The following is a 22,203-nucleotide window of genomic DNA, read 5'->3' on the forward strand; positions in this document are numbered from 1 at the left end:
GCAGCGCAGACAGACTTTATTAGTGATATCAGTACAGTGGAGGTGTCCGCAGAACAGGGGACAGGGGATCCATGCCGAGACCAGTCCCCTCCTGCCCTTATTGGGCCTTTGAGGATGGGGCCTGGCTTGGACCAGTTCCTCCTGCTCCACCTCAAACACTGGGGATGGAGAGCCCAAGGCTGGCTTTGCTTCTAGCCCCCCATGTCATCAGTCCAGTGTAATGACTTCTGTGAAGGAATTCAATTTCTCTCTCCCAGCCCCTAGGTAGGGAACCCCAGCTACTGAGGAGGGGCAGCCCGGGGGACATGGGGTGTAGGAAGAACATCCACAGCCCCTACCTGCCCCAAACCCTTGAGTTCCCTGGGGCCCAAAACAAGCAGGTAGAGGGAGGATGGGAGCTCTTCATGGGGTCTGGGATCCTAGACGTTTGGGCTTGAGGGAACCCCACAGAGACTGAACACCCCTGCGGACAGTCCACCCTACACGTCTCGCAACTGACTCCGCAGGGGGTGCTGGGAGGCAGGAGGTGGAGGTCTGGGAACGAGCATCCAGACACTTCTGGTAGCGGAGCTGTGGAGGAACAAAAGGACAGTGACTCTCCATCTCAGGCCCTTCAGGTCACACTGCTATCCCACTAGCCTGCCCACTTACCATGCATGCAGCCTGCACAGCCTCCGAGAGACTGGCAGCATTGGGCTCGCACCAAAACATGTGACAGCAGAAGGAGGCTGGGCCGGCAGCCATGATGAATGCGAACGTGTGCACATCTCTGCCCACAGCCAGGAAGGAGAGGAACCGCACTCGACACTCCCCCAGCACTGCTTCTGTCTATAGGGGAGGCACCCAGTTAAAAAGGAAAATCCCTAACTCTATTCTACTGGCAGCTCTTTCCCTGACTCCATGGCAAAGCCCAGTCACAGTCCCGGTCTCCTACCCCAGTTCTTTACCTGCTGGTGCAAGATGGTGAGGGTGGCAGGGGCCACGCTGACGTGACTTGGGGTCCACTGCTCACGACTACTGGAAGACAGGACTGACTCCAGGGCTCCATTAATCACATCTACCCCTGAAAGATACAGACACAAACATGCCGGGCTGAGGGGAGGAAGAAGATAGCCCAGCTCCTCCTGTTAAAGCAGGGTCCTGCTGTAGACCCATCTCACCAGTGTGAGCCTGAACCTGGGGACGTTGCTGTTCAGGTTCCCTTCCCGAGCACTCTCCTTGACTTCAGGACTCCTGACCCTTTCTCCTGTCTCAAATTTCTGGCTTGTTTTTGTTCACCAATTCTTTTACTTTGGCCCCCTGATTGGATGGACCCCTCTCCCCAGAGAGTTCTGACTTCCCATTACTCTACACATTCAAACATTACATGGCTCCTTTCACACTACAGGGGCTTCCAGTCAGTCAGGCCAGCACCCTCCTCTCCAGACCCATTTTTTTTAATCTTTAATTTATTATATATTTATTGTGTGCGCATGGAGGTCAAAGGACAACATACAAGAGTCATTCTCTCCTTCCACCATGTGGGTCCAGAAGATTGAACTCAGGCTGTCAGGTTTGCTGCAAAGGCCTTTACTGACTGAACCACCTCTGGCCCTATTTTTCTGTTTGTTTGGTTTGGCTTCTGTTTGTGAGACAAGGTTTCACTGTGAGATCAAAAGGTGCCCGGATCAATCAGAGCTACAGAGCAAGACCTTGAAAACAGAAGGAATAGTAGTTGGGAAAAGGACCTGGCTCAGCTTTCGGGGCCGGCTGCAGTGGTGCATGACTTTCCTGCACTTTGGGGGCACAGGCAGGCAGACCTCTGTGAGTTTTAGTCTAGCCTGATAATGTATAGTGAGTTCCCAGACGACCTGAGCTATAGACCCATCTCACCAAAACCAACCAACACACACACACACACACACACACACACACACACACACACACACACACACCACAAATAAATGAATAAATAAATAGGTTGGCAGGAGTGGAGAATAAGAGATGGTAAGAGAAGGAGAATAGCAAAACACATTATATGCATATATGGAAATGTCCTAGTGAAACTCATTATTACATATAACTAATACTTAAAAACATTGAAGTAAAAACAAAATGGTCTCTCTGGGAATGCCAGCACTTTCCACAGAGACAAGAGACTCACTGCAAGTTCAAGCCTAGGATGAACTACATACACATAGTGAGTTCTAGGCCATTCATGGCTATATTGTAAGACCTGTCTCAAGATCAATAATCCCATAAAGGTCTCCTCCACTGCAAACTGCTTTTTTTTTAAAGATTTGTTTATTTTATGCACATGTGTTCACTGTAGCTGTCTTCAGACACACCAGAAGAAGGTTTTGGATCTGGATCCCATTACAGATGGTTGTGAACCATCTGTAATGTGAGCCACCATGTGGTTGCTGGGATTTGAACCCAGGACCTCTGAACGAGCAGTCAGTGCCCTTAACCACTGAGCCATCTCTCCAGCCCTGCAAACTGCTTTTAAACTTCTATAAAATCCCAGCACAAGGAAGGCAGAGTCAGGAGGATCACCACAAGTTCAAAGCCAATCTAGTCTAAACAAGTTACAGTTAGAGCTACTTGAAGAGACGCGCGCGCGCGCGCGCGCGCGCGTGTGTGTGTGTGTGTGTGTGTGTGTGTGAGCGCGCACGCATGCATGTGAGAACACTCGAGAGTGCGTGTGTTGGGGGAGGGAGATGTTTAGATTTGAGTGGCAAGGATGCCTTAAGGACAGAGTCTATGACTAATGGCCCAGTCTCCATGGACCCTTTTTCCAGTATCCATCTTAGTATACCTGAAAAAATCCTAGGCCCACCTGGGAAGACTTCTCCAGGGATGGAAAGAAAGACACCAGAGAGAACTTCTATTGTTTCCAAGACAGGGTTTCTCTCTGTAGCCCCAGCTGCCTTGAACTTGCTCTGCAGACCAGGCTGGCCTCAAACTCACAGAGATTTATATAAGCCTGCCTCTACCTCCTGAGTGCTGAGATTAAAGGTGTGTACCACCACTACCCACCTTCAGAGAAAACTCTTCTATACCAAACGGTAGACAGAGACTAAGTGTAAATGGATTTTATGTTTCCCAGTCTTAACTCCGGGCTTATCTGCTGAATATTTCAGATACATGGCAATGTGATCTCAAGGCAGCATGGTCAAATGCAGGAAAATAGAAAGTCTAATAACACTGGAGTGCACAGAAGGATCATGATGCAGGGGAGGAGCAGATGGCAGAGTCACGCTGCAAGAGGCTCAATCGAAAGGCAGAATGGTGTGACATCTATGACATTTAAGTTCAAACACTATGAAATTTCAAAGTTCACAGGGGTGGAAAGAACCAAAGTCAAGCTGAAGAATATGCCCACGATCTTGGTGGAGTTTGACTTCTGAGCCCATCTTCTGAGTCAACAGGAAGGTGTTCTAGAAAAAGGCGGTTGGTTGGGTGTGGCGCACCCCTTTACTCCCAGCACTTGGGAGGCAAAGGCAGGTGATATCTGAGTTCAAGACCAGCCTGATCTATAAAGAAAGCTCTAGAAGGGCTAAAGAATTGGCTCAGCAGTTAAGAGCACTGACTGCTCTTCCAAAGGTCCTGAGTTCAAATCCCAGCACCCACATGGTGGCTCACAACCATCTGTAATGGGATATGATGTCCTCTTCTGGTGTGTCTGACGACAGCTACAGTGTACTCACACACATAAAATAAAAAAAAATAAGAGGGAGAAGGAGAGAGGGAGAGGGGGGGTGCATTTAAATAGCTGAATTTTATAGCCCAGAGTTAAAACCTGCAGTCTCACTGGCCTACACTATTTTCCCTTTTCTTCTGTGCATTCCCCTCCCCACCATACCAGTTGTTACTTTCAAACATACCATGCAATGCACTTCTTATTGTTGATCTCTCCTTGCTAGAATCTAATCTGAGGGCCAGAATCATGGTCAGTGCCTTTCACTGATGTATGCTAAGAATTTAAATGATGCCTGGCACAAGGTATTCAAGAATAATCTACTGGGTGGATAGATGAACAAACACTGTAGCTTCAGGATGAGAACAGTGTTTAAACAGTGGAGGGAAACGAAAAAGTGAGTACAGGGTCAGCAAGATAACTCAACAGACTTGCCACACACGCCTAATGACCTGGATTTATCCCCACAGAAAGGTGGGAGGAGAGAACTGATTTCTCAAAGTTGTCCATAGATTTCAACAGATGAACACATAGTAAGACACACCGACACAGACAGACAGACAGACAGACAGGCACACACATACACACACACACACACACACACACACACACACACACACACACACACACACACACACTTACTTTAAAGAAATAGAGATACAAAAGAGGAAGTAAACTAAGAACCCACTGGTCCAAAAGGACACTATCTTTGAGAACTTATCCAGCTCCAAGTGTGGTCATTTATCATTCCTCTCCCTCTCCCTCTCTATCTCACATTCCCCTCTTCCTCCTGCTTTGGTTTCTTTTGGAAGCAGGTCTTACTACATAGCCCAAGCTCACAATCCTCTTTCCTCTGCCTCTCAAGAGCTGGGATTGCAGGCATGCACCAAGATGTCGGGGCTCTGTCTTCTAACATGCATTCCATCTACCATTCCCTGGGACCCTCTCCTTGCCTCCTCCCTCCTCTTTTCCTCCCTCACTGTTCTGGAAGTTCATCTTCCTCCACCCAGCCATTAAATACTGGAGGACTACAAAGGTAGGCCTAGCATATTTTTCCTTTCACTTTGGGCTGCCCCTGCTCTGGTGCCAACCTCCTCTCATACTTTTGATCAGCTATCTCTACAACCTAACGATGCCCAAACTTCTGTCTCAGGCGGACATCTCTGCTCCCTGCTATGGACAAGACCTATGAACCCAGCTGCCAACTTGATTGTCCTATTCTTTTTCCTAGGGCACTTTGAATCTGGCATATTTAAATCTGAACCAAAACTAACGTCTTGCCAGTGTCTGCTGCGTTTAGGGAAAGGCACCACTGTCCAGTTGGCATTCAGCCATTCAGTCCAATGCCAAGTGCTCCTTAACAATTCAAGTCACCCTTAATGCCTGTGCTTCTCACCCTATTGTCAGTCAGTCACCAAAGCCTGCTGCCTTAAACTCCTTTCAGCCTGCTGTTGTCTAAGACACTCTCATTACCGGCTACCTTGAAAAGCAAGCTCCTTCTGCATGCCCTATATCTTCTTCCACCCACTCAACATCTTTCTTCAAGGTACAGCCAAAGCAAGCTTTACTGTATTCAAATCTGTTCAAGAATGCTCCTGAAACATGCATGGTCCAATGTTCCCTCAAAAGCCCACGTGTTAAAGCCTTGATTCCCAGCCTGCTGGGTTTCTGGAAGCTCCAGAATCTTGAAGAGATAGAAACAGTAGGAGGTTTGTCCCGGATGGGAATTGCACAACTTCAGCTTCTCCTTTTGGTCCCAGGCCAGGAGTGTCTGTGCTGTGCCACAGTCTCCTATATGACGTGATACTGCCACAAAGCCAACCAAGCATGAACCAAAATAAACGGCTTCTCTTTAGAAGTTGATCACCTCAGGTGTTTTATATAGTAATGGAAGCTGACCAATGAAAATGGTTCCCTGCAGCTCTTAATCTTGAAAACCACATTGCTGTCCTAAGCCTTCTCCTAGTGCTTCCCAGGTACCACAGTGTCCCCTGCCCCGGAGCCTTACACACCATCCATACAGCTGAGACTGGCCTTTCCGTGGTCTGTCTCCCTCCACTAACAGTCACTGCTCGTCATACTTCTCAGTCATGTGACACTTTCAAGCAAGACTGTGCTTTCTTTCCTTCCTCTGTTCACAGGGCTGGGGTGGGGTCAAGGAAACAGGTCTTTCTCTGTAGCCCTAGCTCGCCAGGTACTTGATATATCACTCACTATGCTTGCAGCCAACCTGTTCCAGCTTCCCACGTTCTGGGATTACAGGTGTCACTAGGCCAGGCTTCACAGGAAGGCTTCTCTGGCCTCCTAGACTAAATGAAGGTCTTCTGCTGTATCTTGCTGCTTCCTTTCCACAGAGACCTTAACTTATTATGACATTTATTTGACTGGGTCCTGATTATTCTACTGTAAGTTCCCATAAACTCCATGAAAACCAGGCTGTGGCCATTGTTTCCCAATACAGGGCCTGACACAACAGGTTTCAAAGGTAATTGTTAAAGAAAGAAAGAAAGAAAGAAAGAAAGAAAGAAAGAAAGAAAGAAAGAAAGAAAGAAAGAAAGAAAGAAAGAAAAAAAGAAAGAAAGGAAGGAAGAAAGGAAGGAAGAAAGAGAGAGAGAAAAAAAGAAAGAAAGGAAGGAAGGAAGGAAGGCGGGTGCTGTGAAATTAAATAGTATATTTTAAAAAACTCTATATTTTTATAAAATTAAAGCTATGTTAATTATGCTTACGGCTTCCTTCTCTGGATATGTATGGCTTCTGTACTGAACCCAGCGCCAGGCTAATGCCTGGTATTTCCAGCCATCCAAACACCTGCCTCCTAAACCCAGCAAAGCTCTTCCATGGGATCAGGGCTAGGGGAAGAAAGTCACCCTCCGTGTCTAGCTCAGCACTAGTCCTGTGCTAGATGTTCACTGAAACATGCTCACTGGAGTAACAGGCAGGACACAAGACAAGGCTGGCACAAAGGTAGGTGGGATGAACTCTGAAAGGCAAGGAGATGCCACGTAACGAGAAAATCCAGGAGAATGAACCATAGAAAACACAGGGCGGGGCACAGAGTACCAGGACCAAGGGGGTGGCCCCTGAGGGAAGAGGACACATACCAACGGGTTTAGCCACAGGCACGTTCCCTAGGTAATAGACTTGAAACTTCTGCACCAGTTCATTCTTTGGTGCTGGGAATTCCACTGTGAGAAGAAAAAGAAAAAGAGGCTCACTGTTCTAGGTCCTGACACTAAAGCATGAACTATGCATTTTCCTAGTCCAACCCTCACGCCCACTTCTCCCCTGCCTCCCTCTACAAGCTTATCCACTTATGTACTGTCAAGCACCCATCTCCATGTGCTCATGCCTGCCCAGGATCCTGTGCCTCTTCTTGGGTCACCTCACCTTAACTAACAAAGCTGAGCTGTGCCTTATGAGGCTGCGTGTGGTACTCACCTTGGAAAGGGACATCCACAAGTTTAGAGTGGTCCAGGGAGAGTCCATTTACCAAGCAGCGAGCATTGCGCCGTTCAGACATGATCTGAGGAATGAATGGGGGGTGTGTGTGCTCTGTTAGAGCTACATTGGCCCCGAAGCCCCCACCTCACTACCCACCAACCGGCAACCCTACCCACACCCTTCTAGAGCAAAGATGACAGCTAGTTCAGGGAGTGGAGGGGGCCGTGCCTTGGAGCAGATCTCATGCAGGCTGGTGGCGATGTTCTTGGCAGGTGCCTCACAGCGAAACACGTGGCACTTGAGCATCTGGGTCAGCTTATCTCGAGCTACGTAGGCAAAGTCCCTGTTGGGGGAGGGTCACCTCAGTGTCTCCTAGAACCACCAAATGCCATGCCTGGCCACCATTCCACCCTCAACCTCCCTGTCCATGACAGTCTACAGGGTTTGCCCTGGTGTTCCGTAGGTCTGCCTTCAGGAGCTGGGGAGGCCAGAGGCAAGCATGCTGAGGTGGGGGATAAGGCCCAGGACAGCAGGTGAGGAAGGGGCAGGGCACACAGTAAGGGAGCCTAGGTGCTTCGAAGCATCCGGTCCAGGAGTAGGAAGGGGCACAGTCAAAGCAGATGGACGTTAATACCTCTCTCTGGGTCCGGCAGCACAAGAGAGCCAAAGAGCAGATTAGAAAAAGGACTAACTGCTGGATGGATGAGCCTCCCCCACCCCGGCGATTCCTGTGCCCACCTTCCACTGTCCCGCCCAACGCCCCACACGCGAATGCTGACGATGGGCTGGGCATGCAGCAGTGTCTGGTTCTGTGGCTCCACCAACTTTAGCGTCTCATCCTCCAGCTGGAGCAGCAGATCCTTTCCCTGCAAACCCAGGAGGTGGGACTCAGTGGTACCCTAGTGGGGGAGGGGGGCAGAGTTCTGCCTTCTCCAGCAAAGGGGACATTGGCCACCATTGGGGAGGAGCATGGCTTACTTAGCTGTCAGACTGCCCACCTGTGGGCCTTAGTCTAACAAAGGTTGTCCCAGGACTCTTATCCCCATCACTGTTAAGCAACCACTCCTCAGGGTGCAAGGCTGGAGTTACACATCCATCCCTCAGAGTTGCTCCTTAAACCCATATATACCCCCATGTCCATCAGCCCTCTCGGAGACTAGTCAAATCCTTCGTATCTCACAATTCGCTGCACACCCCCACGGTACCACCACTTCACCAGCTCAGGCCCTCACCTCTCCCCAGCCTCCAGACATCGGATCATGTAGATTGTTTTTGTGGTAGGAGAGCTGGCGGATACAATTGTTGACTGCCACACTGCTGCGTCCTGGGGCCAGCTCCTCCTCAGTCATCTCTACCCAGCCTAGGGAGCGCACAGCGAAACACTGCCAGACACAGAAAAGGGTCGGGGTAGAGATCTGAGATGGAATTGGAGGTGCCTTGGGCACAGGACAGAGGAGCTCCTGACCTGGCACATAAAACATGTGAGACATTCTGAACTTAGATGGAAGGTCCCCAAACAAGACATGGTCAGAAGAGATGGCCTGCTGATCTAAGCCTTAAGAGTCCCTAAGAGGCCCTTGGGCCAACTGAGTTAAACACAGAAGCTGTCAGAAGACAGTTCAGCATACACACGGCCTTGCCTGAAACTGGTAAGAACTTGCTTGGGAGATATGCTAAGACCACAGATGTCCTCAAAGCACAGCATGAGGTCTGTCCTCCACATAGAGGCCTGCTTACTAAATGGGTGTTGGTCTTGAACAAACCTTGATCCCTGGATTGGCGTTCCGTTGGGGCAGATTCTCCTCCTCCTGGGGCACTGGCTCTGGGCTGGAGGCAGATGGGAACACTTGACACAGCACTCTTAGTTTTAAGAATCCTCCCAATACCCCTTCCACATAGATCCAGTCTCACCCTAGTCTGCTGCATCTGACTCACCTGAGGCTCTGAGCTGAGAAGGGCAATGTCCCCTCCTCAGGGTCCTTCAGTCCCAACTCCATTGGGGCCTCTTCACTAGGTTCATCCTTTGAAAACAAATTAAAGAATCAAGCCCAAAATGAAGTCCCCCTCTCCAGTAGCCCCCAGAGTGAAGCTGGTTTCTTTATTTACCTTCCAAAACTCTCCTTCCTCAAAGCCTTCTTGGTGAGCAAAGCCAGTCCAGGTGAGCTGGAGGAAGAATGGGTGTAGGGTGGTAGTTTCACCCTGTTCTAGAAGCACAGACCCTTCCACCCCTGGTGTGCAACAAGCCATTGAGCCTTACCTGGGACTCTTCTTGGGGACTGTTCCCCTGTGATGGGGAGGCCCGGCCTGGGGGTTCCCACTGGGTGGTCCCTGTTGGGATGTGCCAGTAGTAGGTCCCTGAGGTGTCTTGGACCCTCATCCATCCAGCCGGTAGATCGGAATCCGTCTCGAAAGCGTTGGGGTTCCAGAAGGAATCTGCCAGGTAGGAGGCTCAGTGAGGGTCAGCCTACCCAATAATCATCCAGTAGAGGGCCAGTCCCCTTCCCAAGACCCCAAGGCTGAGAAGAAGAAGCTGGGAAAGGGACATTATAATTCCTGCTTGCTTCTAGAGCCGGACACTTTAGTCACCACATTGAGAGCCACCAGTGGGGAGCATGGCTCAGGTCTCCTCTGCTGCTAGCCCTGCTGCTGCCTAATGTGGCCACATGGAGAGAAAGAAGAAAGCGGAGAGGAAGGAGGAGGAAAGAAGGAGGCCGAATGACCCAGATCACCTCCTCACACATCATGCATAGACATTTTGTCTAGTTATAAAAGGTGCACACACTGCCGGCTTCTGCACACATCCACATGCACACAGACCCACAATATATGTAAGCCCCACCACACACCTGCACAGCCATAAACTGTGCACGGCGCACAGAAAATTCTGGAAGGCACCACATACAGGTATGCTTGTGAGTTCAGGGGCAAACAGACATAACAACACCAGTTATACACTTGTGTAGAGCTATGTGTTTATATATAGCTATAGATGCCAGCCCTGCTAACAGGTGTGTACATACAGCATTACCAAAACCTCCCAACATACATGTGAGTACCACATGCACATACAGGTGGGGAAACACTCAGATACAATGTATTATCAACCTCTGCTATGTCTGTGCAGATAGCGCGCGTGCGCGCGCGCGCGCGCACACACACACATACACACACACACACACACACACACACACACTCACTCACTCACTCATATATACCATGCACACACATAGACTCTGTATCTGTGGTATATACCCCTCCTCTCCTAGGGCTACAGCACTCCATCCTTGTTCCGGATTATATGGCCTCCCCTCTGCTCTCTTTGCCAGCCCCATCCCACATCACACCCAGCCCCATGGTGCCCCTCACCTGGACTGTTGTCCTGCAGGATGATGGCCAGGAAGAAGTCCTGGGAGAACATGGCGCTTACTCTCTGCCCCTCCTGCCTCCACCCTCCCTCCTCGCATCCCCTCTAGCCCAGCCAGCTGGGCTCACAGCCTGCTGCTGGGCTGCAGAGAAAAGCTCATCCCGCCCCCTTCTCACCAGGGCAGAGCGTCTGCCAGGCAAGATCCTCCTCCGCCTGGAGTTCTCGAGGGAGGGGCCAAGACCACCATACTGGGGAACCTCCTTGGGGGATGGAGATGGGTGAGGAAGAGGAGCTCATGAGACCCCAGCTCTTCTGCTCTTCTTTCCTTAACCAGGCTCCCCTCCCCAATTCTGAATCTCCACCCCACCCTCCAGTGGTGACATCAAAGCCTCAGTTAAGCCAGTCTTACAAACACCAGGAGGCTCGGCCTCTGGGGAATAGCTCAGCCACCTGGGGCCCAGCAGAATCTATAGGACTCAACATAAACAGGGTGTGGCTTCCAAACCCTCCGGGATCCTCCTCCTAGCTAGACTCTATTCAGCACTTTCAACTAAAGGGTGGTCTTTGAGGGCCGAAGCCCTAGCAAGCTTGAGGATTTGAGGTTTCCCAGCACCACCCCCCTCACCTGCCAGGGCCCAGCTTGGCTGCAGTGTCTCCTCGGCAACCGCAGCACCGGGATGGCTGGGAGTGCCCAGACTGCTGACGTGCTTCCCGTTACCAAGGAAACCAGGAATCCTGACTGGTCCAAGAGGCAGCACTGAGGGACAGGCAGTCTCTAAGATCCAGACTGCTGGGTACTAAGGCACAGAGGGGCTGGAAATAGGTTTGGCTATGCCAAGGTGTTTCCACACCTAACATGAGTTATTCCGACAAGGTGCTTCTCCATCCTCAGCCTGCAAATGAGGTAAGCACACAGACACCCAATGAAAGGGGCTCTTTTTGCCTATCCACCTGCTAGGCAGCCATCACTGTATCTCCACCTTCTACTATCTGTCTACCGAGGTTCAGCAAATGTATGCTTTCCCCCAGATCTCCTCAGGACTATGCTGCTAAAACCTTCCAGGAACACTAACCCCAAGGGCCCTCACCCTCCACAGCCTGCCTGCCTCATGGTCCATCAGGCATTTCTGGAATCTGGGGGCCAGTTCACTGTTTCTCCTGACTGAGTCACTCACACGCACACCGATGCACACCGATCCATCTGCCATTCCTGTCAGCCTGTGCCTTCCTGCTTCAAAGAGCTTCATCCTTCCGATCTGTCCTGGAGGGGGCAGCTCCTCCCCCCTTGACCATCTGGGAGGCCCTTCTGGAGCTTGGCATCTCTCTCTCCAAGCACCTCCCCCCACCCCCGGGCCTCTGCTTACACACACATGCATTAATAGCACAACCACACACTTTCCTGCAGGCACTCACATGAATCCAAATATCCCTATGGCCCTTCCTCCATTCATCCATAAATGCCTTAGTGCCTTAGGCAGGCAAACTACTTTGCTGCTGCTCTCTCCTCCCCTCCCCACTGCACCACACCATTACTACAGACCATCATGTTTTAATCTGGATTACTGCAGAAGCCTCTCAACTGGTTTCCTTCTGTCTGTGCTACAGGCTGTACACTCTAGCCTGAATGATTCTTATGAGATTCCAAACTAATCAGGTCTCTCTCCAGCTTAATACTCTTAACTGCTTCTCATTACCTCCAGGACAAAATCCAAACCCCTCCACCAGTTTTATGTGCTGCTAAGAGCCCCTAGCTTTCTGCCTCTCAGCCTTGCCTCTGACAACTCCCCAGCTCCCTTATCTCCCTGCTAGGTTTCTAGCTATTACTCACTCCACCTTCAGACAAGCATAAAGGGAACTCTCACTACCGACCCTCTCTTCCCGACTCCCTCAGGCAGGCAGGGCACCCTCTACTAACCTCCTTATCACCACTGATTGTGTGTCAGTTTTCCCACTGTGAGTACCGAGAGGGTGAGACCATCTTTGTCCTTTCTTACATACACATTCTCAGCATTTAGGACAGGGCTTGCTCAGAGTGTCACTCCAACACAGGGAGTAAAGTTCATTCATTCATCATTCATTCATCATTCATTCACATAATTCACACAGTTCATTCAGTCAACAACGGCTTCATGGAAATCCTAAAATGGGAAGGAAAAAGCAACTTTTGTTCCATCCTACCCCATTTCTACTGAGTAGAAATCTACCACTTGTAGCTCTCATGGTGGAAGCAACACAGCCAAGAGCCTTCCTCCCCTTGGGGCTGGCCTAACACCTGCATCCCACAACTCCACCAGGATTACTGTGGCTGAGTCTCCTCTCACCCCTCCTATGGCCTCCCTGAGATCACTGGCCTTCCTAGTCACCCTTCTGTACTGCTACCCTTCCACCTCAAAGGACTGAAACCAGTCATGACGCCAGGAGCCACTAAGCAACCAAGCCTCTATTTAGCCAGTGACAACCCCCCGCCACAACCCCCCAAGTCCAGGGTTGTAAGCTAAACCACCTGTAATCAGCGGAGCTGCAAGTCTCTAAGATACACATATGTCCTGCACAGTGCTCTTGAATTAGCTGCTGAGCTGCTGGCATCTAGAAACCGAGATAGTTTATGTCAGCATCTAACTTTCAGTTTGTACATTTGTTTTTCTCCAAACTCAACCTAATAAACAACCAACTTGAGCAATGCAGAAGATGGACCCTTTACAGAGGATGGGGATATTGGCCTCAAAAGCCACCAACGTGACACAAAGAGAAACAATTAGACTTTACCTTTGGTAAGGTACCACCTATGAGGTGTCCTTGAAAAAACAAAACGCCACTCAAGACTGAATCTGATAAAGGCTCTAGAATTATCTACTATAGCTATAAAATTATCTATTACAAGAAACCCAGAAGAGGGATATATTCAAAAACAGGAAGAAAGGCTAAAAAATCCACATCATAGAAAACTCAGGACAGAAAACATGTGTGTGTACAATCAACAGAAAAATAAAGGGAGAACTTATACACATTTAAAGCCAGGTGTTTGGCTCGTGCCTATAATCCCAGCCTCCGAAGAGAGGGGTGAGGGACCACCACCAGTCTGAAGTCAACTTGTCTACACAGTGCACTGCGAGTCCCAGGTTAGCCAAAACTGCAACAAGATTTCCTAACCAAAACGAAAGAAAGGAAGGAGGAAGGAAGGAAAGAAAGGAGGGAGGGAGAAGGGAGGGAGGGAGGGAGGAGCGGGCCAGCAAGAGAGCTCTTCAGGCAAAGGTGCTTGATGCCAAGTCTAATGACCTGAGTTCAATCTCCTGAACCCACATGTTAGACTCAGAGAATCAGCTGAAAGTCATCCTCTGGTCTCCCCATGCATGAGCATGCATTTAAAACCAAGTCAAACCAAACCCAAAAGCATAACCATAGCAGCACTATCTGGATATCAATCCACATAGTTCTCATCTTTGCAAAGGGCTAAGTGGGACAATTGTTAGACAGTGGGGAGACCATTAACATTCAGTGGACATCTGACATAGGAAGGAATCACAGTGTTTGTTTCTATGAGGTTTTTTTTTTCTTTTAGAAACATGCAGATAAATATAAGCAAATCATAGCTGGATATGTGGGCATGGTGGTTCATGCCTATAGCCCAGGACAGCATGGTGGAGACAAGGCAAAGTAGGGTCCATCTAGGCTACATAGAAAAAAATATTTTATATATATATGTGTGTGTGTGTGTGTGTGTGTGTGTGTGTGTGTGTGTTATATGTATACACATATATGTATAGTTTATAATATAATGTATATATGATATATAATATAGGTGTATTTGTATAGGAATATATATAATATATATTATATATTATATATATAATATATATATATCCTAGATGGGGCTCAGAAGTAGATAAGACATTGACACATTGAGATCATTATCATTGATGATTATTGAATATCATTGATGATTATTGAATATATTATTGAATTGATGATTACTGAGTGATGAGTAAGTCAGGCTCATTTCTCTGTTGTCTCCACTTCTATAATGTGCTTGAAAACATTTAGTAGTTAGGCTTTTCAAAGAAGAGATGGGTGAAGCTCCAGTGTATCTGAAATGTATGTGCCCTACCAGCAACCATCTGTAAGGTGTAGGTACTATTAGTACCTTAGAAGTGAAAGTCCTTGTCACTGCCTCCCCATCTCTCTTCCAGGCACAGAACCCAGGTCATGCATGCTAAGCACGTGATCTAGCATTAACTCATCTCAACCCCAACCCCCAAAGCTTTTCTTACATTCCCACCCTCAGATCTCCTGGGCTGTAGCTGTAGCAACAATAGAGAAATCTCTACTCTTTTTTTTTTTTATTCCTTTTTTTTTTTTCGGCGCTCTACCACTGAGCTAAATCCCCAACCCGAAATCTCTACTCTTTATAACATTGCTAAATGCAGAACTTCAACTTTATTAAATGGGTCACATCTAGTGATCAGTCTTTGTTCTCTAGTATCTCCCCAGAAGGAAGCATCAGTATATTCTTCCTTTGTCCCCTAACTTTTAGCCAGCATCTCATTCCCAGCAAAATGGCACCCTTGCAATGGCTAGCATGGCACTCTGCAGGGGGCATGTGGTTCATAAGCAGGAACCAACCCCCACACTTTATGGACAGACGTCTTTGGGAAGGTGCTGGATGCTCCCTCTGGACATAGACGTGACTGGTAAAAGAGGCCACGTTATGTTCCCTAATGCACGTATTGTGCACACATGTGTGACTGTGTAAGACAGGGCTCAGAGCTCACTCAGGTCTAGACTCAGATGTGCTTTCGATCTTAGTTGATCATGATCCGGGACTGTCTGTGACCCTCTCAGGAAGGGGACCTGTGTCACAACATTGCTCTAATTACTAAATGTCATAATGCTTAGCAGAGGGTCAGTTTCTTAGTAAGCACTCCATAAGCCACATCACTCGACACATCAACCATGACAGCCCACATGTTGAACAGATCCTGCCTTCATGGCATGCACGATGGACACGGACATATCAACCTGTCCAAGCACCCTCTGACTGAGAGAATGCTGGACTGAGAATATAGGTTCTGCAGCACATGCTCAGGTTGGCCTTGGCCTCTGCATGGAGAAGCTAGACCTCTGACCCCATGCCCCCCATACCGCCACATCTACAAGATACCTGTGTCCTCCGGAGAGCCATAGGAGGGGCTGCCCTGCGATAAGGTGGCCCAGCTTGAGTCCTCGTCACTGGCTGCACTGTTTCGCATGCCAAATAGGAGGCTAGCACTCTTGCTATGTTCCCGGGGGCCATCTGTGAGGACCTGGGGTCCAGAGGGGACTTCCACATTCTCCAGAGGCTCAGGTAGCCCTTGAGGAGAAGACAAGTCCTCCTCCTCCTCATCCTCTTCCTCCTCATCTTCATCCTCCTCCTCAACTTCTCCTGCTGCCTTCTCCTCTCCTTCATCTGGTCCCAGTCCCTGGGTGTTGATGATCAAGGCGGATCCATGAAGCCCTCGGTTGGCTGCATTGTGGGCCGAGAGCTCCAGCTCAGAGTATAGATGCATTAAGCCTTTGGGACCCAAAGGTGCTGTCTCAGCCTCCTGGCTGGCCTCCTCCGCCAAGGTCAAGGTCACATTTCGGTTCTGGTCTCGATGGGCTGTGGCAGCCCTCCGAAGCTGGTTCTGGCCTTCCTTTAACCACTTGGCATTGGCAGGGCCTGGTTCAGGCACACTACCCTCTCCCATGGCACTTCGAAGGTCCTTGGGTACCACAGCTGTGGCTTGCAGCTTGGCGTTGAGCAGCTGGTTATGGGCAGCATGCAAGGGGAAGGGGAAGCTGAGTGCAGGGCCTCCGTGGCTGTTAGCATTAATGGCCGACTGGCTCAGGGATGATGGAACAGACATGGCCTTAGTAGATCCTGTGAGACAGGGAGGAGAGACCATATTGAGTGTTCCTGTTTCCGCCCCAATCTTAGGACCTGCCCCTCATCTTCTTGTAACTCAGTAGGCCAGCAAACACCAATCCATGTGCCATGAGCTACATTCCCACCAGACACCTGCCTCTGCAACCCTACCCCATCACAAGCCAGGCCCAGTTCTGCAACCCATCCTTTCTGAGCAGAACAGTGGTGCCGGCTTTTGCTTTACTATAAAAGCAGAATGCCTGCACAATGGCTCTCTGTGTATCCCCATGACCCACTTGACCAACTGGGGCTCACTGTGCCAGGGACACAGACAGCATAGCACAGACTTCAGTGTTTTGGATACTAAACACTGACTATCTCTTCCCTCCTGCCACGGTGCTATCTGGAGCCTCATCAACGCCAGCCCCCTGAGCTGTGATCCCTTCATTATAAGTCACTAATACAGCCATCCCTAAGTCCACTCTATACTAGGGACCAATCAGACAGGAACGATGGGTGTGTCCAAGCAGCAGACATCATCCAAGAGAGCAGGTCACAGAGGAAGGGGCTTCAGCTCCAGTTCTTGTCTCTCCTAACTATAGACAGTGTCTGTCTGTGAAATATCTCACCCAGGGTACCAGTCTCCCCCTGCCAGCCCTTATAATGCCATGGTCACCTCAGGAGCCTCTGACCTAAAGCCACTAGCCTTTCAGGTCATTGTCCAGGGATCACTATTCAGAAGACTTTCCCTGCACATCCATGTTAAAACTGCACGCTCCCTCCCCCAACTCAGCAACCCCAGTCTTCCTAGCATGGACTATTATCCACCACGCTAATTTAACCTTTATATTTGTTTACGGCTGAGTTCCATGTTGGTGAGGATTCTGCATTATTACTGTTATTGTTGTTGTTGTTGTTGCTGTTGTTATGTTCAATACAGTATGCCCAGTCTCTAAAAATGTCCTGGCGTAGAGCAAGAGGCAGGAACCCAGAAATTACCATTCATTGAGTTAAGTGTACAAACCTACCCGCACATTTCCCCAGACCTCATTTTAGACTCTTCTCAGAAAACACTTCATTTCATGCTCTGGATCTGTCTGTCTCAGCAGGAGCTCACAGTACAGCAGTCTTCCTCAACCCCACCCAGCTCTAAGTATACCTATCCTCCTGAGATCCCCGGACCTCCCCTCAAGGCCAATCCATCTTTTTCACTGTCCCTGCCTGTTCTGGAACTGTATGAATCCTGCTCTCCTTGGAACTCCCCAACACTAGTTCTTCCCCCTTGACCAATCACTGCCCAACTCCCACTCACTCTCAACTCTCACTGCAATTCCTCCCTCAGCCAAGCCCTGTGGTCACTCTCCCTGCCAATGGCTTCCCTCAAAGCTCCCTCTTTCTATTGAACCCTTCCTCTGCTCACAAGTCCCCAACACCCCAACAGTCCGGGTCTTTCTTTCTGACCCCACGGTGCAGCTCTTCTCTTTAACATCTAACTTAACACCGTCTCCTTATTCTCTAGCCGCAGCTCTGACCCTGGCCCTCCACTGCCTCAGTCCTTCCCGATGCCCAGAGTGAATGCAGGTGTTCCAGGGTGCCCAAGCAAGGCTTTCTCCCATTTCCTCAGGCTTGGCCAGGGATCCTGAGACAGGAGCCACTAACTGCATTTTCACATTTCTAGCTCCTGGGAATCTAGCACAATGCTCTGAATACCTGTATAAAATTAGTGAAATAAGGTTCCTTTCCATGTGTCCGCTTTACCTTCACCTTTAACTGATTGCTGGTCTGGTCAGTGTGGCTCCACCTGGGCTGCGAGGAAACTCATGCTCGCTGGAATCAAGGAAGGGGAAAAAATAGGCAGCTCTGTCTCCACCCAGAACCACAGTGATTTTCCAAAAATGGAAACTAGATTGTGTCACTCCCTGGTTGACAAAATTAAAGGGCTCACCACTGCCTTTAGGATAAAGTCTGAGCTCAGTTTACAGGATACCTGAGAGCATTCACTGCAGCCAATCCATACCTAGCATCTCTCAGGCCATCCCTCCTCCTCATACCTTACACTCAGCCATATAAAAGTAGGGGAGGATCTGGAACACATCAAACAAAGCCTCTGCTTGATGAGTCTTTGTTTACACTGTTCCCTCAGCATGGAATCCACCCCTTCTTTTAAGAACTTCTTGTATTTCAAATCGTCCCTCAGCTGTCAAGGCTCCTAAGCAACTTCCCTGGACTTTCTTCACCTTCCAAGGACCACCCCCCTTTCTGTGCTCCATAACAGTATCACATGCTATCAGAAGACATGAAACTCTGTCTCACTCAGTATTTCAATATCGTCATATGTGCTGTGTGTCTGCCAGAGTGGTCACTGTAAGGAAGGAGAGGACGGAGGATGGGAACAGCTTGTACAGTCACCTTAGGCTACAGTAGGCAAAGGTGGTCTTAGGGGAGGAGCTAGAGAATGATGAAGGGGGCCTGACTGGGAAGATGGGACAGAGCCTGGCCAGGTGAGGCTCTGGTCTGTGAAAAGAGGAAGAGAAAGAATGAAAACCAAAGTCCTGGTTCAATGACTGGTCAACGGCAGCATCTCATGGAGACCCCACACCTCTGGACAGCTCACGGGACATCAGGAGTGATAAGCTTTCTGAAGCAATGGTAGACAAAGCCATGTTTCTAAGTCAGACTGGGACTGGCTTTCATAACACTGGGAAATGAACACATGTTCTGGACACTGGGTCCATGAAGGGCCAGGTTGACTTTAGGGCAGCCCTGACCATCAGGGCAGCAGGGCAGAAAGCAATTTTAAATTAGATTGGGTAAGCCTGCTGTAAGTGCTGAGACCTAGCTGTCTAGCCTGAGGCAATGTGGCTACTACCTTCTTACTTTTTGAAGTCAAAAAGATAACCAGCTACCTACTTTCTTCAAAAAAGTATAATCCAACCTCTCCTCTCTCACTGGAGTTATCCATACTTTGGGCATCTCAAGGGATAAAAAGGGGCCAATGTAGTTCATTAGGTAAGAGAGCTTGCCAAAAAGCCAATGACTGAATTCAGTCCTCAGGACACACATGGTGGGAGGTGAGAATGAACTCCATAAATTGTCTTCTGACCTCCATACTTTCATATCTTCACGGTGGCTCCTGCATACCCACACCCCTCTCGCCCACAAAGATAAATGCATGGCCTGAAGCTAAGCAGAGCCTTGGAGAGAGGCTGCCATCACACCACAGGTGAATGAGGTGAGTCCTGTTCAAAGCCAGGAGTCTTCCAACCTGACAGCCTACATAAGGTGCCAGGAATGATCGGGGGCATCAATAGAAAGTGGTTCCCTGGAGGAGGTCACAGTCTAGGGAGTCACTGCACAACTCCTTACTATATGGTAAAAAGCCCATCTCCAGAACAATTCCTAGTATCTCTAAGTACTCTCTTCTTTTTTATTTACTTTTATTTATGCATCCCGTCTGTGGGCACACCTTTGCTACAGCACAAGTGTGAGACCTTTGCAGAGGCTGCTCTCTCCCTCCACCATGTGGGGCCTGAAGACTGAACTCAGATCGCAGGTTTGGTGCTAAGCACCCTCATTTGCTGATGTCATCTCTCCTGCCCACCAAAAAGCACTTTTTATTGGTGGAACGAGTGGGATACCAGGATGGAGAAAGAACACCACACCACCAGCGTGTGGTTTACTGCAGGTCTAGGAATGAAGCCTGCCAGTGCATCAATCTCCTGGACAACCCCTCAGCTCTTCCACTCTCTCAATCTCCTTTCCAATTCCTGGAAGAAAGGGGGAGTCACTAACTGGGGAGCATCCTCAAACACCAAAGTGGACAAATCTGCTCTTTCTCTTTCTGCCCAGAACCAACTGCTGCACCTGTTTGGGTCCTCTCAGCATAAGAGCAAAGTGTTTCTTGGCCTGACCCTCCCCCTAAGCTCCTCAGGGCTCTTTTCTTTCCACACTCACTCTAGTTTCCTCTTTCCCCTTGTGGCCTTTTAAACCCTGCTTTCATTCTCAGTAAGATTTGGTGCCAGGGGGTTGGGGATTTAGCTCAGTGGTAGAGCGCTTGCCTAGGAAGAGCAAGGCCCTGGGTTCGGTCCCCAGCTCCGGAAAAAAAAAGAACCAAAAAAAAAAAAAAGATTTGGTGCCAGCATCTAAGGTCCACATGGCCCCCATGGCTGTAACCAAATGGATGTCTGGCCAGCATGTGTACCTTCAGCAGAATTTAGCTCAGGAGCCTCTCGTCCACTGTGCATTCATAGCTTCCATGATCTACATTCCTGGATTTTTTCCACATATCTGGCTGTGTGTTTTTGTTTGTTTGTCTGTCTGTTTTGGGGGGGTTGGGGAGCATTGTCTGTTTGCTAAGCCTTCCTTGCTGGCTCATCTTCCTCTCAGCCATTACAGGCTAAGTTTCTCACAGTGTTTCCTTATACCCTTCTCTCTTCTGAGGCTGTATCTGGTAGAAGTATTCTTTCCTACCCACAGATCCAGTTACTATGTATACAACGATGATTTCCAAATTTCAAGCTCCCTCAGCTGAACTCCAGACATGAACTTTCAACTCCCTACCCAACAACTCCACATAGCTGTCCCAGAAGCCTGTCAAACTAAGACATTCATTCATGTTTCTCATTCCTACCATCCTATCTCACTCTCTCTCAGGATCTGGGATCACAGGATGCGATGAGTGCCTATTCTGTGGTACAGTGCTGTGTGATCCTAGAGATAATGTGTGATCCTTGCTGTTCACTCCCAGCTAATGATCCCATTCTGAGAAAATATTCTGGACTTACCCACTCTGTACTCAACTAACACCCATAATCTGTACCTTACAGTCAAAATCCGTAGCATTGCCTAAACTGCCCTGTTATCCTGGCCATGGCCTTCCTACCCTCTGGCCCCATCTCTTATCATTGACCTTCCTAGCTTAAGCTGCTTTCCTGGATTCCTGGAAGACATCTTCACAGCCTTTGTTTTACACGATTTCCCTTCTGCCTTAAACCTTCAACCCAAGGCTTGAGCCTCATTATCCCAACTCTCCCTTTGCATTCTAGTTCAAACTAAGCGTTCCTTAGATAAGTCTTTCCTTAGCCCCTTCTCTCTCATCCGCCCTGCCAGCCTAGATTCTGTTCTCCGGATCTCTCAGCACACCATGCATCTTCCCTCATGATGTTACCTATCTTTACAATGTCATTCTTATTTGATTTCCTGCAAAGACATCACTTCTCTGTGGACAAGAACCGAACCCAGTCTACGTTGTTTTCTGATTATATCTTTAGTACCTCTTGCAGTGCCTTGTAAATATTGGGTGCTCAAATCCTATTTGCTGAATGAATAAATGGTTGGATGCATTTTTAAAACGATCATTATGAGTGCTGTATAACTAAGAGGGGGTAAACAAGAGCAGTGGGGGATGCAGGGGGTTGGGGAGGCTGTCTCGATTAAGCAATTAGACTCCAGTGACATTAACAGACTTGAGAAATATTGAGGTAGTGGATATGACAGAACCTGGTTAAATTTGATGTGGAGGGGTGAGGGCGAATGTGGCTTAGAATCCCAGTGTGAACATAACCTGAACTGAATGGACAGATGCCATTGTGGGAGGCTAGAGGAATAACAGACATGTGAGTGAGGTGCAAGGGGAATGAGAGATGTTAATTAATTCACCTTGAAATCTGTAGGTTTTGGAATTCCTATTGGACCATTCAAAAGGATGCCAGAGGGCAGTCGGGTATATATGAGTTTGCATTTCAGCAGTGGCCTGGCCAGAGAAATAAATTTGGGACTCGACAGCTTATGTATGAAATTTAAAGAGTTGGACAGGGAGGAAATGTCAGGGGGAAAGGT

The 22,203-nt window shown here is 48.9% G+C and overlaps 1 protein-coding gene across 8 annotated transcripts in view; it reads right to left on the reverse strand.

The window, feature by feature from the left end:
• Positions 1–22,203, reverse strand: part of Apbb1 (amyloid beta precursor protein binding family B member 1) — a 23,544-nt gene continuing 1,341 nt past the window's right edge. For 2 of the 8 annotated variants that reach the window (NM_001440109.1, NM_001440107.1), the window contains 13 exon segments: positions 1–570; positions 652–828; positions 948–1,063; positions 6,781–6,864; positions 7,118–7,202; positions 7,349–7,463; positions 7,859–7,986; positions 8,353–8,502; positions 8,884–8,947; positions 9,056–9,141; positions 9,227–9,283; positions 9,378–9,553; positions 15,643–16,380. In NM_001440109.1, coding sequence (NP_001427038.1) covers positions 403–570; positions 652–828; positions 948–1,063; positions 6,781–6,864; positions 7,118–7,202; positions 7,349–7,463; positions 7,859–7,986; positions 8,353–8,502; positions 8,884–8,947; positions 9,056–9,141; positions 9,227–9,283; positions 9,378–9,553; positions 15,643–16,366 — 2,130 coding nt within the window. In that variant the 5' untranslated portion in view covers positions 16,367–16,380 and the 3' untranslated portion in view covers positions 1–402. 8 annotated transcript variants of the gene reach the window in all.

The sequence above is a fragment of the Rattus norvegicus genome, chromosome 1 (genome assembly GCF_021556685.1).
Source record: "Rattus norvegicus strain SHRSP/BbbUtx chromosome 1, alternate assembly SHRSP_T2T, whole genome shotgun sequence".
NCBI lineage: Eukaryota > Metazoa > Chordata > Mammalia > Rodentia > Muridae > Rattus > Rattus norvegicus.